This window comes from Tympanuchus pallidicinctus, unplaced genomic scaffold, assembly GCF_026119805.1.
Source record: "Tympanuchus pallidicinctus isolate F22 unplaced genomic scaffold, pur_lepc_1.0 scaffold16, whole genome shotgun sequence".
Taxonomy (NCBI): domain Eukaryota; kingdom Metazoa; phylum Chordata; class Aves; order Galliformes; family Phasianidae; genus Tympanuchus; species Tympanuchus pallidicinctus.
This window is the reverse complement of record NW_026294679.1, coordinates 20,001,369-20,020,536: the sequence shown is the minus strand read 5'-3', so window position 1 is coordinate 20,020,536 and position 19,168 is coordinate 20,001,369. Positions and strand designations below refer to the sequence as shown.

At 37.3% G+C, this 19,168-nt stretch overlaps 1 protein-coding gene across 5 annotated transcripts in view; it reads right to left on the bottom strand.

Moving 5' to 3' along the window:
- VCL (vinculin) overlaps positions 1-19,168 on the bottom strand; it is a 58,893-nt gene that overhangs the window by 13,639 nt on the left and 26,086 nt on the right. For 3 of the 5 annotated variants that reach the window (XM_052678224.1, XM_052678220.1, XM_052678222.1), the window contains exons 4-12: positions 17,876-17,984; positions 15,270-15,392; positions 13,704-13,864; positions 7,788-7,881; positions 6,333-6,480; positions 5,698-5,851; positions 4,586-4,761; positions 3,284-3,474; positions 594-793 (exon numbers count right to left, since the gene is read on the bottom strand). In XM_052678224.1, the coding sequence (XP_052534184.1) occupies positions 594-793; positions 3,284-3,474; positions 4,586-4,761; positions 5,698-5,851; positions 6,333-6,480; positions 7,788-7,881; positions 13,704-13,864; positions 15,270-15,392; positions 17,876-17,984 (1,356 nt within the window). The remainder of the gene's footprint in view (positions 1-593; positions 794-3,283; positions 3,475-4,585; positions 4,762-5,697; positions 5,852-6,332; positions 6,481-7,787; positions 7,882-13,703; positions 13,865-15,269; positions 15,393-17,875; positions 17,985-19,168) is intronic. The other 2 variants (XM_052678221.1, XM_052678223.1) reach the window with 1 other exon arrangement.

The following is a 19,168-nucleotide window of genomic DNA, read 5'->3' as shown; positions in this document are numbered from 1 at the left end:
TTTTTTTTTACACATTACACAGAAACATTAAGAACACAGTAACATTCCTAAGGGTTACAATCCTACATCATCTTCTCATGACAAACAAAAATAGGGGAAAAAAAAAAAGCAGATTACACTGAAAGTCATACAGATGAAACAATCTTAGAGGCACGTTCAACAAATCACGTGCTTTTACAGCATTCAAAATGCAAGCAGCATACACTCTACTCACTGAAGGAGGACAGAAGCCATGAATGGAGTTATTTGAGACTCTGCCCCTCAGATTTGCAATGCTAACATACTATCTTCATTGAAAGTATGACTTCTCCTCGCTTTTAACTTCTAAATTGTTCATTTGGAATTATACTAGGGTAGGATGGTTGGACTTGCAGTTAGGTGGTCTTAAAGGTCTTTTCCAACCTGAGCAATTCTATGATTTCTTTGATAATCTCTATGGCATAATATCAAAGTTTTTGTATTAAAGATTGCTGTAAATCTTCCAGATAAACCTATGTGGTTTTTTTCTCCTCCACCTACATACAAGCTCTTTATCAGAGCAGTGCAAATACTTCCACATACATGCATTTCACTGCACAAGATGAGATTTTTACCTTCAGGGAGTCCTGAAGCTGAGCAGCAATTGCCCTAGCCTGAGGAGACTCTCCCTCCCCTCTTGCTGCAAGGTCAGCAAGCTGGGCAGCCAGCTGGTCTACACGGTCACACTTGGCAAGCAGGTCCTGACGATAAGGTCCCATCATAACATTGGCCAAACGACGACCTTCTGCAACCAAACCCCGAATTGCTGCCTGGCCTGCAGCGGAAGAAGATGCAAGGCATTAACGTACAGGAGAAACAAAACTTGAAAGCCCAATGCAAGTGTATCATGAACTAAATGATATTCCAGAATTTCTGGGTTAAGAACACATTTTCAAGTGCTAAGAAGGATCTGCAGCTTCTCAGTAAGCGACGGCAGCTCCAAACTTTAAAAGAAATTCAACTCTCACCAATTTATTTGGTCTATTACAGCAAGAGAGGCCCCGAGATGCATTCTTTTTTTTAGCTAGGATGGCCTCAAGATCACAATTACAGCAGTGGGATATTCTTACATAAGTCATCTGTTGACTCCTATAGAAATCATTTGTAAGCTTCATGTGCGGCAATTCATCTCCATGCCATTTCAAGTCATTATAAGCTGAGCAGGAAGAAGGTACAAGTACAAAACCAAGTTGCAAAAATAAATAAATCAGAATATCCTCTTCAGGCCTTCCAGAAATCATGGGTGAATAATGTCTGGTGTCCACCAGTGGAGAAAAGCAAAAAAAACTATGAAGCGTGTGTTTTTAGTTTTGTTGTTGGTTTGTTGTTTTTTGGGGGTTTTTGGTTTTTTGTTTTTTGTTTTTTAATTGCTTAAAAGTTATTTTTAGTTAGATAATTTCCTTCACTCAATCACAGACACTTCCTGTTCTTTCGTTAACAACATGCGTCTGCTCTTTCAGAAATCAAGTAGTATTCCTTTCAAAGAAAGCCATCATATTCAAAACATATAAAGTCCTTTAAAGACCTACTAAAGAATCATTTTAAGCCAACATTAACATACAAGTAATTCAAGCTCATAATCAAGCTCAAAATTACTTGCTTGATTTGTATCTGCCCATAGCAATTACATTAGCTGCCACCTAACTAACCTTATTCATAATGTAACTGCATGATGAAGAGACGAGTGTTTATGAAAAGAAGAATAGTAATCTGCCATCTGTACTGTTACTTCAAAACACAGTTTGTATTGCACTACCTCAGTTTACCTGTAAACAGACAGATGTTATTTCATCACATGGTCATTCATACTGGAGAGATTACTGAAGGAATATTTCCATATTATCATAGGGCTGAAAAAATCAGGTCAGAAATGCTGTCCAGAGCGCGTATCAGAGAATGGCTTGGGTTGGAAGAGACCTTAAAGTTCCATCCAATAACCTCCATGCAACCTCACTTACAAGCTCTTAAATAGGTCTAGGAGAGGTGGAGACAGCTCCACCCCTTCTGGCAGCACAGGTGAACTGCCTTCACCTGCGCTCCCAGGCTGACTCATTGCTCACCTCAAGTAATCAGAGGTTCAGGCCATGATTCAGCAGTTCCCATACACCCTTCATAGATTTTTGTCATTATGCATTACAATTGATTCAATCCTGTAGTACATGTCCAGCACTGAGAAACTTTGGCTCCTGCCACAAACTTCCAGTACGTATACAAGCTTCATGATTAACGAGGTATTTACAGGCTCTGGGGGTGATTTCAGTTCCCTTTTACTCTCTTGAACTTAAAAGAATAAGTTCAGGTTTTGTGCTTCTTCAAGTCAAGCACCTCAAATTTTATTATGTTCAAGAGAAACAACACAATTGAGAAGATTTTCAGTTAATGTCAAAACGCTTCGTAAGAATTATCTACTGCCTTCTTGGTCATCTTATTCAGCATGCTTTGGGCTCATCAGGAAGTATGAGTACACAACTCCACTATTCTATATCCAGACAATAGCGGAGTTTTGTGTTCTGCAAATAAAGCTTAGATTCACGAGTGTCCAAGCTATCAGGGTCACTATCACTAATTCCATGATCTGTCATTCATTATTCACACAATAGAAATTACCTTCACAGATATAAGGAAAGGTATTAGAAAGTCATTATATGTCTACATTTATCACTGCTTCTTATAAGGCATGTTTTGACTTGCATCAGCTGTGCTACTTGGGCCTAATTACTATGGGAAGAACTACTGAATCCAGTCTTGAAGGTTCATCCACAGTAGCATCAGAAGAAGCAAAACAAGAACTTTGAGATGTTTTACAATAAGCTTCCAGTGCCATCATTCCTGAATGATAATTATATGCTTGCTGATAGTGACCTAGGATTCTCAGATCACTTTTCTCATTAAGTAGCATTCTCCTCAGATAATCCAGAAATCATACAAGTAGTAGCATTTTTAGATCAGGACTGTGAAGGATTTGATTCCTTATCTATATATGAATGACATTAAGAGCAAAGAGCAGCCAAAAGTCTGTCTGTTCTGTAATACGCATTCCCCCATCTTTGTCAAATTCCCTTCCACAAAGAAAATTACCAGCCAGCTTGATAGTTCAACAGTAAAAACTTGGCTACAAACCACCAGCCATGAACTGTGTTATCAATGAAGAGATTCTACTCACCCTCTCCATCTCAGAAGCACTAGTTGTTGTTTTTTTTTTTCTTAAAAATTAAGTTACACCAGAAAAATGTGATAGAGGAGAAGAGCATGCTGAAAAACTTACCTACTCCTCGATCGTCAACTGTAGGATTATCTATCCACCTTTGAGCCTGCTCAATCTTGCCCTCCAAATGGACAGCTGCTTTAACCGGCCTAGTATTTGCTACAGCTCTGTTCGTTTTGGATTGTAAATTCTGAAGTGATGTAGCTATTTGCTTGGCCAACGCACGAGCCTCGGGAGAGTCGCCTTTCCCACTGAGGATTTAAAGAAAAAAGTCACTTAAAGGTCGTTCACAACTAATCCCAAATTAAATTTGGCAGGAAAAAGATGACAAAGAATGTACTTTATCTTTTCAATAAGGTCAAACTTGAGACTTGAATCTCAGAAGAAATAATGCCTGCCATCCATAAATCCCCATTCCGTTCTGCTGCTGTAGCACCTGGATATTACTTTTGTTCAGTGCAGCACTGAAGCAGAGGAAGGTATGATATCATTCATGACTTTGATTTCCCGTAACCATGATCACCTGCAATAATGCTATGCAGATTGCAAGTACAAAATTAAGCAGCAACAGACACGAGGCTATTCATAAACTAGAAAAGGGATAATGCATTAGGACACCTACAGCAGCAAACGTCAAGAAAAATCTGAAGAGTAACTTCTGAAAAAAAAGTATCATCTCCATACTGGCCATAACTTAAAGATCACAATTTTTACTACGATCATCTCTCACTTCAATTCTCAAGCAAACCCTGTGCAAAACTGATATTGAAATACTAGGTGCAGCTGAGCCCTGAATACTACGTAGCACAGTTTTCTCACATTTATACAGTTACAGCTTCCACAACACTTGCTTCAAGATCAAAATATGTGATAATCCACCCTACCAGACAGTAATGTGCTGAGCAAAAAACAGTGATAATCGCCTGCATAAACAAGCTGAAATTTCACATTATCTCATTCTTCTTAATTGCTTTGATATCGCCAAGGCAATTGCCTGCAAAATATTTCATAGGCAGTGAAAAAAATATCTTTTATAGATATACAACTCCAGTTAGGAGGAAGATCTTGCAAATCAGGCTTTAGGATAGAAATTAAACCAAAGCATTAAAAATGATAATATATTTTGCAGACGAAATTTTTAAAGGCATGTTAAAAAACTTCCCCCCCCCCCCAAGAACTGAACAGTTATTCACATTCCATTTTTACTAAGTAAGCTGAGAAGCATAACATGTCTATTCACAGTTCTTGGAGGAAAATACATTCCAAAATTAATCATTAATATTCTGATTAATTATTTTACGACTTTGAACTGCAAATTAAAGTAATTTAAATAACATATATGGTGAGACAATAAATACATACTGCCGTCGCAGATCTGACAGCTTAGCTGTCAGAGCAGATATTTCCCCCAAGGAGCGAAGGATATCATCTCTTTCTTTAGGCTCCTCACACAGCTCTGCAACTTTCCTTGCTTCAGACATAATTCCTCGAATGTGTTCTTCTCCTTCACTTCCGCCATTGGGATCTGCAAGCCAGTTCTTAATAGAAAGAAGTTGTAGATGAGTGAAGACAAACTATCTTTTTTTTAAACATGTTTTAATAAACAAAAAGAAAAACCGCTACAGCTGGCAGAGCTTGATTTAACAGACAGTTTTTCCTAAAAGCAATTGCTAGAGATTACATACCTTGATTTGCTATTGTCAGGTAAACGTTCTGTTTTGAACACCATGACAAATTAAATGAAACCTACCCAAAGACTGTCCATTCCTTGTCCCCTCAACATTTGCCAACAATATTTCCAGAAGGGAAGTTTAACTAGCTGCTTTAATGACTCGTGATCTCAGAGGGTTCCGATGAAAAATAACAGATGCTGTTTGCACACAATGTAACAGGTTTCCTTGCAGAGCCCTCACTAAAGTTACATTATCAGGCTTTTCATCTGATACGACATATACACACACACTAACATATGTGGGCTAACTACATACACATATTTATACGGTTTTTGAAGATTTGTTATTTTATAATCATCATCACCACACAGTGACCACGCTGACGATTAAGCGTTACAGAAATGAAATAGCAATGGAAACAATAGTTTCATTGGCTTCTGTTTGTAGGTTCTATGCCCTGAATTCCACTCCCAAAACTCCCACTTACCTGTGCAGTCTGAAACTATTCTTTCCTTTTATAAGATGACTTTCTGTCCTAAGTTAAGACATTTCCTCACTGTAAATTCCTAACACTCAAGGTTTTAGCAATGCTAAACAATCCATGAAAAAAACAAAGCTCTAACCAAACTCATGGCATCCTCTACATTCATGAATTTAACATTTTCCTGACTGAAGACAAGTATTCTCTATATATTGTTCCTGAAGAGGAACTGTGTTGTGTTTGGGTACATCTACTAAGCTCAAAAGCTTATTGTGACATGTAACAATTTTCTGAAGCATTTACTTAATGGTTAGCAGTACCTGAGCAGCATCGATCTTCTTTGCAATAGCCTGCTTAGAGTTTGTCATGGCCTCCAACTTCCGGGCTGCATTCTCCACTTTTGCAGTGAGCAAATCCAGGCCTTGTGACACCTGCTGTGCCTTCTGCATCGCCATTGGTGTAGCACCTTGTCCTCTGCCAAAGAGCATCACAAATACAACTCAGAATTGAGCAAAGCCTTTCTCTAACAAAGAAGCATCAAAAAGTAGTTAAAAGCATTCCCAGCAACTACTGCAAGAGTTACAGTATTTAGTTATTTGTACCTTTAAAAAGTAATTCAGGAGTAAACATTACACCATGAAACCATTATCTGTCTCCCTAGTGGATCATAATAATAGCTTTCTAGGTTTCCTGCACAGGCTCTTTTTTACTTTTTCTTTTTTCTTTCTTTCTATGGGCAGGGGACAGTGAGTACCACAACAAAAAAATGAACTGATACAACAATCCAATTTGGAATATTTACTACACTCAAGAGCAGATTAAAAAAATGTTTAACACTAAAAGCCTCCCTTTTCTACACGTTAAGAAATGATACAAGTAAAACCATGCATTTGTGAGTTCAGAATAGCTGTTTTAACAGCAGTGGAATACTGTCCATTAGAAGTAATAGATTTACCTAGCTCGGAGATCAGCAAGTTGATCAGTCATTTGGCCCAAAGTTTTGCACGTTCCCAGGATCTCCCTGCGTTCTTTGCCTGCACACAATTCTCCTGCTTTTCCAGCTTCATCAAGGATCTGTCTTATTGCTTGCTCACCAGCATCCCCTAAAAGGTACAGTCAGGTAGTAAAATATCAAATCATACACGCTTTGATATCTTTTAATAAACTGCTGGTTTAATAAAATGCTGAATGTCCCACCACACCAGTTTCATCAGGCTCAGTCATCAGAATGCATTTATTAAAATCTACAATATACATCAAATGTGATTTTTATGAGATCATATTTCTGAAACAGTACAGCATAGTAATAATAGATGGTAAATGGTGCACTTTATTTCAAGTAATTTAAAAATTCTGTGCTCATAGCTTAACTTCTGTAAGTAGAAATTCCCAAAACTTGTGATGTATTCAGGCTGAGAACAGAAAGAGCAATAAGGAAAGATTTATCCCTTTCCTCAATCCACCTCCAACTCCACCCTCTTGTGTTATGAGTATTGGCACCTCCATTTCCTCAATTAAGTTACTGTAGTGGAATTGGCTCAGAAGTCCTGCCATAAGAACACTCAGGTGACAAAAACATTATGCAGTTAGTTTGGAGTAACATATTGAGTAAAAACCGACTTGAAGTTTTAGAATTATTTTTGCATTTGTCTCTACCAACTGAATACTTAATGTTTTACTGCTTTAACTGTCATCATGAACAACAGAAGGCTCTGAAACTAGCCATGTTGCCAGCACCGGGTATGGCAAGGGAATGAGATCAAAAGTGTAAGCAGCAGCTCCACTGGTAACAATAATTCACGTTCAAATCTGTATTACTTTGGCTTCAGTTTCAGAGGAAGTTTTTCAGATATGATCTTTAAAGTCCAAATGGAACAGGCCTCCACCTGCTTTTACTCACTTTAAAGATGCACACTAACACAAAGCATTTCATATAAACCAAGGTAACTCTTTTTACAGTACTTATTTTGCACTTTTTCTGCTAAGCATTTTCTGTCAGGACTGAAAGAATAATACCTAAATTATTAGTAGAAAAACCTGAAGTTATACAAACATGAAAATACAGAAGGAGGAGTTCTAAACATTAGCAACAGTTCAGTACTGTTCAATGCAATTTATTTGGTTTCTATTTCATGAGTGGAACGCAAAGAAAAATACATACATTATACAGAACATATGTAGACAATTTAAAACAAGAGAAAGATTGCCAGATCATTAAACACAATTTGTTTGCTTTCCAGGGTATAATGAAAAGACTACCTATGGGCTGCTTCAAAATGATTCACTACCTGTAAGTTATTGATATCCAAAGGAAATTTTGCCTCACACAAGTGAATTACTCGCAGCTTAAAAAAAGAAGAAGAGGAATCAAAACACTGTGGGGTTTTTTGTTTGTTATTTTTATTATTACCTGGAGGTGCGTTTGGATCTCTCAGCCAACCTTTTGCTTGGTTCATCTTTGAATCTATTAGGGCTAAAGCTCTTTTCATGGCTTCAGTGTCCTTTGCAAAAGAGAAACCACCATAATGATTTTCAAAAGCTCGAAGCACAAATAGCCAACTTAACAAAAGCAGACAGAAGTTGTATAAAGCACAGCCTACTTACAGAAACACATCCAAGTAAGCAGCTCAAAACCCATTTCCGAACTAGCAGATCGTAGTCACTTCTTTCCAAATCAGACAGACATTTTCATTTCACTCAAAATGCAGGAAATACGCATGCAGATTCAGTGATGTTTCTGTCTCTTTATTTACTAGTGTTTTACTTTCTCAAGTCAGAGCTCTAACAAGCACGTATCTCAGAGTTAGTACCATTTTTCTCCTTAGTGTATATCATAGCATGAAGATTAGAGTCAACGTTTTAAAAATGGAAATCAGCCAGTGAGTTTTGCAACTTCTGTGCACAAGACTGCACATCTGCATTTTTCACCTGCTCTGTTGCTTTCAGTCAAATAACTGCTGCCCACATGAAGTTCAACCATTAGTTAATTCCTACAATTCTCAAATAGGGAGTTTCCTCTCTACAGAGACTTAAAACACACTTATTTACCCATGGCTGTTTTAAACTCAGAACTCTCCCAGGAGCATTACAGAAGCTGTTCCTTTGACTGCTATGCTGCATTCAGCACGTCTTCAGCTCGAAAAGGTAAAACTACCTGCTCCTCATCTCTCTGCATGCTCTGTTAATTGTCCATGTCTCCTTCCTCCCTAGAGACCACAAGTTTTCTGCCCTATACAAATGGAAAGACAATCAACAGAGCAGGTCCCTTCATAAGGAACTATTCTGTTCTATTCAACACTACATACATATATTACCAGAGTAACAAGTACCTTAAGTAACAAGTTGGGAGAAAGCCAAAACAGCTTTTTACCACACATGTAATGGAAAAAATTTCCAACGAATATAACATCCCATGATTAGTATACAGATGATGAAAAGAAGCCTGTCCCTGTGCTGCTACCCATGTCCAGCTCTACAGAGAGCAGCCAGCTCCCACAGTCGAGGAGCAGTCATCTGGTATAACATGCGATACCCTGACAATGCTAAAAAAAAACACCACAGTTTGGTGGAGCAGTTCGTTCTGCATTCTTAGTCCTACTTTACTATGGCCTTAAAGCCTGTTTTATTCAGATATGTCAATCTTTCAGCAATTCACGTAATGCAACTCAGCAAGCAACTTTCTAACAGCTCACATGATACTGCTGGATGATTTTAAAGGCTCTTGAATCACTGCTCAAAAGAGCCCAACAAAAGCAGAATTTTTTGCACCTGGAAGACTGGTTCTTAAACCCTTAAAACCTAAAGGATAAGACATTCAGCTAGGGTTGGGAGGGGGCACAATAACCTCCAAGTCATCTTCTCTACAGCGTGAGAATTGTGCATTTAATATATGACAAGAGTTAAGCAAATAAGTATATAATAAATTAAACACTGAAATGTATGTGGAAAAAACCTCACCAGCTGTGATGGGAGGCATTAGAGTTTTCTCTTGTTTTATGTATGGGCTGGAGTAACTTCAGCTTGGAATGAATAGCCTACTGGAGGCCTGTCCACCCATAAATAATTTGAAACAAAAGGATTAACTGAATTTTTAATAAGGTGACAGATGTTGCTTAGTGTGCTCATGAGATAATAGGTGTGGGATGGCTGAGAAAAGCGTTGGATGGATGAGAGGGGGCAAAGATCCATTCTCCTCTTTTTACTAAAGCAGGCTTTTATGTCATCTCAGCTGCCTGCAGAAGTGCAGCTACAGTAAAATGATAAAGAAGGCTCTGAATCTGAATTTCTTATCAAGTGATTAAATTAAGGGCATTTCAGCTTCTGCGTTCACCATCACCCAAGCAATACCAGCATTCATCATACCAAGGCCACAGAGTTTAATTGTTCTGCAATACAAATATTGCTATCCTGTGCAAATCTTTGCTGAAGTCTGCGTGTGCAACAATATCGTGTCCCTTTCCTATTTGAAACAAAGACCTGGTTAAGTCTCAGTGCAACAGTTGCAAAGTGTTCCAGGCAGGTTGCTTGTAAAGCACAGATTTTCCATCTTCGCAGCTAAAGCTGCCAAGGAAGGGAAGCCCTCTCAGCTTTAGCCTGACAAGGAATTTCCATTGCAAGGAGATGAGTAATTTTTAAATGAGAAATTAGAACCTATTCTTAACCAGGCTTTTTAGTACCACACATGTAATAATTTCACTTTTATTTCTGCCACAGTTGTGTATGGTATGGCAAGAAAGGTGTAGCAATCCTGGGATGTCTGGCCTTATCCCCTGACCCAGGTTAACGAGCAAGAAAATGAAAAAACAGCACAAAGGAGACATGCTTGCTCCAGGCCTTACTGCCTGAAAGTGAGTAAAATTCCTGTCTCTTTGAACTGTTAGAATGCCCAAACAGTTCAATACATTGGAAATTCTACTGTTTTAGGATTTGCCAGCAGAACATCTGTACAAATAAGGAAAGAAAAATTCCTCCAGATAGCCTGCAAAACATTTCATGACAATTATTTGTCACAAAATAAATAAATAAATAAATAAATTGTTTTCTTCCCTTCCCTACTGCCCCCCCCCAACCCGTTGGGGAAAGGAGTTTCCCAACAGCATTATTATCTATTCAAAAGAGCTAAACAACTTAAGTCAGTGAAGTCAAACAACTAGGGTAACACTGTCTGAAGAGGAAAGAACAAGCTGGCATTTTAAAATTCCACTCCCAAAAGAGCACTTATTCACAATACGTTTGCACAAGACTTCTGCTACTATCAAGAATTTTGAGATTATTCATGGAGCAGGTGGTATTGACACTGCCTTTTAAACTGAGCATAATAAATCCTACACTCCCCTTGTTGAATATAAAATACAACCTCTGACACAATTAAGTGGTCTAGCCTAGTGATAACTGCATTTCATTACCAAAGAAGGGAATGTTGAAGAAAAAAGGCAAAGGCGGCCTTCTGGCAGAATAGATGGCTTAGTCACCATCCAGGGTTCGACCCTACACAATACTAGACTTCTCAGCTTCCAAACTTTTAACTCCTTATGGAAATAGAAGGCACATAAACTGTATATTACTTCACGATTCTTTAAAAAATGAGAAGTGTAAAAGAACTGAACCACTGTAAAACAATGAGAAAAAACTGAACAGAACTGCGAATGGAACACATCAATGCACTTGGCTTTTTGTTTTAAGATTTTTGTCAGAGATCCTCATTTGCTCAGTATTTGACTTCTAAATCAGCATGTTATTTAAAGAATATGCATTTTTTGGTGTGAGACTGTTGCAGTGAAGTAACAGCACTATGCTCTTCAGAGTCTGTAGCAAAACCATAGTAGATTATGGTAAAGCCTCAGTTCTAGCTCTATACATTTGTCCCTTCCATATCTATGATGATTTTGTGATACACTTGCATATAAACAATTCAAGACAGAATAACAAACAAATGAACTAACATCAACATCAGGATGTAGTACACAGAAAATTGTCAAGGCTGTGTCTTGAATTTTGCCTCAGAAGTGGATGGGAAGAAGATCTTTCCCTTAATCATCAGGCACGAAACACATGCAACAGTCATCTTGAGTAGAAATTAAGAGATTTCGTTCTCCCTCTCAACAAATAAACACATATATACACTCACACACAAATACAAGGAAAAGGCCAATAACATGGGGCCAGCAGAGAACCAGTTCTCCATCTCACTGCTTTTCAGTCAAAACTGTTTTGTTACTGCCCAGTGATAGAGCTCCAAATTGTGAACGTCTTCATTCAAAAGCAGAAACAAATTTTAAAAATCCTCTGCTCAGAGCATGAAATGAAACTTCAATTACACTTCACTGCACTACATTCACATACATAACAAATACTGATCAATATTTTCCATGTGGAGATACTGCCAGAACACCAACCTTTCTCTTAATGAAATCCTTTATTTAATGTACCTTGCAATAACATAAGTAAGAATAAGACCGGCTTGCCAACTTTCTGCAAGTCATTTTTCTGTTTTTCAAAACCAGGAAAGCTTCCAAATTTAACTAAAATAGAACTGCATTTGCACTTCCTAAAATACAAGAGCACTTAAATTTAAAAATAAACCTGAATTTAAATATGTACATTAAAAAAATCTGAAGTTTAAAGCCTGGACCTGAAGAATGTAAACCATCAGAACTGTAGGAAGGCTACTGCCAAAACACTAAGGAATGGACAATCCCCAGTTTAATAAAGCTTTCTGGGCACGCAGTAAGCTTTTTCCTGCATGACTGGACCCTTTATTTGCAACAACACTAGTAACATAAACTAACACAAAAGCATTCAACAACAATGTGCTCTAGAATCTTGGGGTAGCTCTGATCAGATTCAGAAAGATCGTTTCAGTGCAGTTCAGCTTGCCATTGCCATTTTCTTAGTGACAGCCAATTCTACACATTTGCCTATTAAAAGTCATTTAAAACCTCAACGTGTAAACATGTAAGTATGGTGTTACAGCTGGCACACAAATAAGAAGTTGCACAGCACACAGTCTGCACACAGCACAAAATCCCACATACATGCTTGTTTTGTTTTAGTAAAAGGTAGAGGTGTAGGGTGTGTAAGAAAGCTTACCTTCTAAAGGTGAGAAAAGGGTAAGAAACAGAAGAACAAAAACAAAGATGCATAAAGTAGTCATAATAAAGAAGTGACAGTGACAAAATAACTCAAAAGGTAAACTGAGGGTCAAGTGCCAAACAATATGCCCTAAGTGATTTTAATGCCTAGATTACACTGGTTAGATTTTCTGCTTGAGATTTTATTTGTTAATAAGTCTGGTTTCAGATTCCAATACCTTCTTCAAATTTTACCATTACTTGTTGCTTATATTATAAGCCCTTAAAAAAAAAAAAATCACTTTGGCCATTTATTTCAAGTTACTTTAAAAAAAAAAAAAAAAGAGTAGGTATCTGAATTGCGCAGTTGCATTCTTCAGTAAGCCCACAGTAACACTTCATATGATTCTACCCATCAAACAGCTTTAGGATCTGTTGTACGTTGCAGTATCTTCAGTATCTGCCTGAGAACTCCAGGCTAAGCAATTGCAGTTAATTACACAGCTTAATGCTGAGTGAAAAGGACCCAATACTGCCCACTTGCCTGCTTCACAGCAAGGCTCTTTGGATTAGTCCATTTTTTTGTGCTAAGCAAGCACTTCAATTTTAATTCCATATCCAGGCTAAAAATGGACAGCAGCTGGAGGGTGTTGGTGTTCAAGAAAGCACCCCGAAAATTAACTGAAGCCCCTTAACTCCAGGCCCTCTTCACAAGGAATACAACAGTAGTCTATTTTTTGAGTAGGAAGTAGAAGGAAAAAAAATCACAGGTAATCCTACTTGCGGATACCAAGCAACAGGACCATCTTAAGGCGCAGAACAGTTTCTTTTATACCTACTTTACACCTGTGAAATATGACAATTTACATTTGCTCTACATAGCAAAAAAAAAAAAAAAAAAAAAAAAAAAAAAAACCTTTAAGAGAAATGCACTAGATTCCATGGTTACTTAACCACAGCAGGACTCAAATGTGAATATAACCAAGACTTCTGTGACCATTCAGCTCCAATAACCATTGGGCCACCTTCAAGTTTTACACTTCTTTAGACCAGCTTGTAAAGAAAAAAAAGCTAGTTTTGAAATCAAGACAACCATCTCCAAAGACGTTGTTCATCACTGACAAAATTATATAATGTGATAACAGTGTTGCAAAACTGATGGACAAATACATATTTTAACAGTCTGAGATCACAAGTGTTTAAGTCTACAACACAAGAGTTGCCCTTCCATATCTAAATGTAGACGTGAAACATACCTTGCTGGCCCAGGCATCTTCATCCCAGGAAGTGAGTTGTAACACACGAATTATTTCATTTATCTCAGCACTCATTTTCTCTACTGTGAAATTGCGGTTTTTCAAGGCCTCTTCTATTCCCTGGCTTTTAGTGTTTTTTGTGGTTACAAAGATCTTCATAGCTGTAAAAATACCATAAATCAGGAAAAGCTATACATAGAATAAAATTAATATTGAAGATATTGAGAATACTCACTGCAAAATACAATATACAATCTCTGTTTCAATGCAAGATTATCTGAAAGGAGATCGTAGTTATAGTCAGCTGCACTGTCTACATCTACAAAAATATTTTTAACATTACCATGTGGATTTCAGAACTGAAACCAGTTAATTAGACTGGCATGGCAGTACTTCTGTTGCACAAACTATATTCATAATCTGCAATTAACAACATTGTCAGACAAAAAAATACAGGCTGTGGTATGCATTATTTCATGCCAGGTTACAGCACATCCTGCACACAATGTCATTATCTCCTTGTTGCTGCAGCTGCTAGTGTTTGTTCAGTGCAGTAGGATCCACAAGCTACTACCAGAATTTCATTTCATTAATTTGCCATTAGCCTGTTAACATATCACAACTCCTTCTCTGTATTTATCTACAGCTCCATACGCAGGTAAGTATCAAATGTACTCCATTCATACCACTAATCACCACCTTTATGATAGCAAACATACAGCATCTGAAGCATTAACAGTACTTCCGAATGGAGACAAATCAAGCTTATCCATACTCACAACACAACCATTACACTGAACAACTCTGCAGAAGAGGTGAGGGGGAGGCAACGCAATACATCTGTGGTAACTGGTTTATGATGCATTTCTGCTCTGTAATACAGTCAGGAAAATGAAGCCAAGTTCACATCCTTTGATATCCTGGCAACAGCCTACACAGGTCTCCTCATCCAGAGGAAACTGTGTTCACCCAATTTCTATGGTTAGAGTTATAAATCAAAGAAAAAAAAAAAAAAGTCATAGCAAGAAGGGATGATTATCTCCATACATTTCACTACTCTCTCACAGTCTGCCCTAACAAGCAAATATCTCTTCTGCCTGCCTATACATGGGTCAGCACAGTGAGATACTGCCAGTGCCTTCACATAAAAGGAAATGGTGATGCCAGCAGGATGTTATGTCCTTGTAAAAGAACATGGTACACCAGAATCAGGAATGCTACAACAGTCCACAGGGAAGGCTCCAAAACATTACATCTGTCCCCTGTTACAACTCAGCTTCTCCATTAGACCATGCCTCTTATCATCTTGTAAGAGCAGTTAGGAATATTTACACAGAGCCAGTTAGGCATACGTACTACATAACAGTTGCTGAAGTGCTTTATCAAGCAAGCAAGCTGAGATCCAAATTAAAAAAAAAAAAAATCAAATCAAATATATTGTAAGGTTATTTGCCACCAGTACAAAAGCAGTGTCAAGGCTGGTATTTTTCCATGCACACAAGACAACTGAATTCCAGTTCAAAATAGACACCAACTCAGAGTTACGTTATTTAAGTAAAAGAATACCTGAAATAAGAACAGGCAATAGCTCCTTCACAGTATTCATGGAGTTCACCAGCATAACCCTATGTTCCTGATGAGTTAATTCCTGTTGTCTCTCATCGATCATTTTTGCCATCTTTGTCATTCCTTAAGATTAAAGAAATTAAACATAATCAGAAGTGCAGAAATGCAATATGAGGTTTAATTTGCAACAACTGAGCTTTCTAAACTTGAACAAAGTATAACGAGTATTGGCAATTTCATTTCAAGCATATTTTAATATTAGGATCTATTATTTGAATTGTATTCCGGATGTTTCAGTGAAGTCTATGATTCAAAATCTAGCCACTGTGCAACGAAAAATGGAAGACTCAAAACTCTTGATTTAAAATACCAGCAACAAAATAGGAAAATAACCAAAATAACTAATTTAAGACATTAAGTCATCTCATGGCCCCTGGAAGCAAATTTGCAGGGTTTTTTTCTCTTTGCTAGAACTCAGTCAAAGCATTAAGAGTTAATGACAAAAAAAGCAAACAGTTTTTTACTTGTTTGTTTGCTTGTTTTACATTCAAAGACTTGGTCCTGGGTTCTACCTAAGCTCAAGAATTATATCTATTTGTACTTCAGCTCTGCTGGAAATATTTCTGTGTTCTTCAAGTTTGGAAGGATTTAAATTTATTCTACAGCAAATCTACTTTCAAGAGCTAAAAGTGGCCAAATTTACCACATGGCACAAGTGGAAATTTCAGGCAGAGTTCCACAAAAATGAAAGCTGATTTAAATTGGTGCTGTCACACTCCCACCTTTTACTCATCAAAAGACACAAAATCAGCAGCACCTAAATAATTTTCTGCTTATTGGGATTAAAAACATCCTCATTTAACAAAAGTTTAAAAGAGTCCTAATGCCAGTGCTAAAAAGTAATCGAGCCTCCACACTGACAGCAGAGCAGATAAGCTGCATGGAACCACCTTTGTGTACAAAGGATATAAGACATCTCAAAGTTGTCATATCCTCCACTCTTCTTCCAGTCCAAAACCTCTGAGCACTTTTTTGATCGGGTCTCTGGCTGAGGTGGGAGAGGCTGGACTCATCCCTTCCAATCCGTATCATTCTATGATTCTATAATCTTGTTGTTTATACAGTTCTCACATTGACCGTAAGATCAGATGTGATAGAACTGAAAGGAACAAGGACTACTAGCAAAAAAAAGTTTTGCGGGCATGGACTGTGTTAAGTAATGTGTAGTTCAGGGTCTTTTCCTGAACTGTTTGTATAGCATGCCAGAAAGAAGAGATGAACTGTTTATCCAAAGCAGGGATAGAGAAGATCACTTCTAAGAAATCACACTGCTGTCTAAGTCCTAATATCTCCATCATACACCCAAAACAGGAAGTTATGTCAAAAAAGTTCAGTGAGAAGTCCTAAGTGACTGAGCCAAGTAGAGAAAAATAAAAAGCTTAAGGAACATTTTAAAGACATGGAACATAATGACCACAGAGAAACCAAAATTGAACAGTAAAAACAGAGAGTAAAAACAGAAGACTGTTCTTTCTGTTTGATCCTTTCCTATTCAAAATGAGGCAAAAGTCAGTTTAGCTAAAGGTAATGTCTCATGGAACATAAAAGAAATTTCATGAATGCTATATCTTCATATGCAACCTAAAAATGGTGTAGAGTACACATGTTAAATAAAAATAGTGCAATCTTTAAGCACATCATGGACAACAAACACTCAGTGATGTGAGAGTTGCTAGTCTGTTACTATCCCATTTCATTTATGAGCTAGGTTTCCTTACATTACATATGGATTCTCATATATATATCTACAAATAAAGTCTTGATAAGCATTCTTTAGTTCAGTGTAACTTCACTGCAACACATTCCTACCTTTCCAACACAGTACCTACTTTATGCAGAATGTTTTTGTTAAACAACCTTATGCTAGCTGAAACCAAAGCATTTGAAACACTGGATGACAGAGATTGATCGTAGGTTTCCTCTATAACAACTCAGTGCCTCAATTCCTCATTGTTTATTTTCACCACTGAAAGAGTGGAAGCTAGCACAGTGAAGTAACAAGCAGCCAAGGAACATCAAATAATGAAAGAGAAGAGTTCGGATAACAGCTGGGCTTTTGCATTAAGCAGTAAGACAGCTATATCAGCAACCTCATGAAGATGTTAATATATAACATGCAGATTCTACTACTCTAGAAATTCCTACTAGACCTAACCAACTCAGGCAGTACACACATATTGGCATCTTAACCTTGGCAGCTGTAGCCTTCTCAATTTTTTGTTTTATTCCTACTAATGCATACATATCAATTCACCTAGCAGTGTACAAAAAATACAGAAAAAATACACATTGCCTGTACATGTCATTTACCAGCATCTTGATTATCCTGTACTCATTAGGAATGTCAGTGACAAAATAGTAGTCAGTCATGCTGTAGTACAAAACTCTTTCCAACAGACACTTTCAAACCAACTGCTTTATCATATTCTGAACACTCAGAACTTGGTTAGGTGAGTAAGGTGTGGAGCAGGGAAAAAAAAAAAAAAAAGGAAGTAGAAGAAAAGACTGCACTTAGAATGTTTATAATAGAATGCAGCATATCAAACCTGGCCCTAGATTCTTTGTGTATGTCACCAAATCCTCCATAGTCTCTACTACTTCTGCCACAGTCAGATATTCCAATATTCCTTTGCAGACACGGATGATTTTACGGACCTAGAAAAGAAACATTCCACCATTTATTTGACGAAGCAATGTTACACTTGACTTAGAAATACAAGCTTATAATTAGAACAGAATATACTAATGCTAATATAATCTACAGGCAATCTGAAGTGTCTGAAATACTGCTGAAGTTACTCACAATTTTGTATCTGCAGAGTGTTTTATTTACAAAAAAACGTATTTAATCAGCACTGCTTCAATCAGAAATGGAAAAGCCTCCTTTTAATATTTTCACTTTACATAAGAACTGAAGGATAGCATTGAGAAATTGTAAGGAAGTGCATGTACATATGCTGGCATGCTCTATATTTTCTTTTGCCATTTCATCTATTAAAAATTTAAAAATCATTTAAAAGAGAAAGCAAAACTACAAAGAAAGCACACTCCACATGCTCACAGGAGTTGTTACTCACTACGCAGCTTCACATACGTATAAGGCACTATTCAGCACTCTGGTAGGAAAGACAGATCCAACACCTTAATCCTTTCAGAAAAATCTGTCTATGAAGACTATACCAGTTACCTCTGGATTTCTGCCTCAGTAACTTAATTTTTTTTTTTTTTTTTTTAAGTTCACATTTCATTACACAGAGCTCTCCTAAGTCAGTTAACGTTATCATCTTACATCGAGCTACAGAATTTCTGACATCACATAGAATTCACATTGATAAATGACTTAATTAACATTTAACTTGGAATTACCTCATGAAGCGTTCAACCCTTAGAACAGATCATCAATTAATTTAAAATTCACTTCAGTTTTGTACCAGTGTTAGTGTATCTTGAAGCATAGCAGGATACAAACATGCTAAGTTCCCTACTAGTCAAAAGTTGATCATTTTAGGCTATTACTTTTTTTTTTTTTAAATACACAGTTGTTAAAAAAGACAGGAGTTCAGTGAAGTCGTAACTGCACAGAACTGAACCTCTTTCCTAAACACTGGAAAAAGGGAGATTAAAAGATGTTACCTTCCTTGCAAATATGACCTGTAGCACTTTGTAGCATCTTTTAAAAAGGATTGAAATATGAAATCTGAGACATTTCAAAGTATTCTCTCTGTTTCAGAGAAACATGCTGACAGTACCATGAGTTGACTGAGACGATGTCATGGTAGATCACTAAGAATAGCAGCACGCATAACAGTTTCTCAGACTAAGAGATTGCTGCAAAGCTA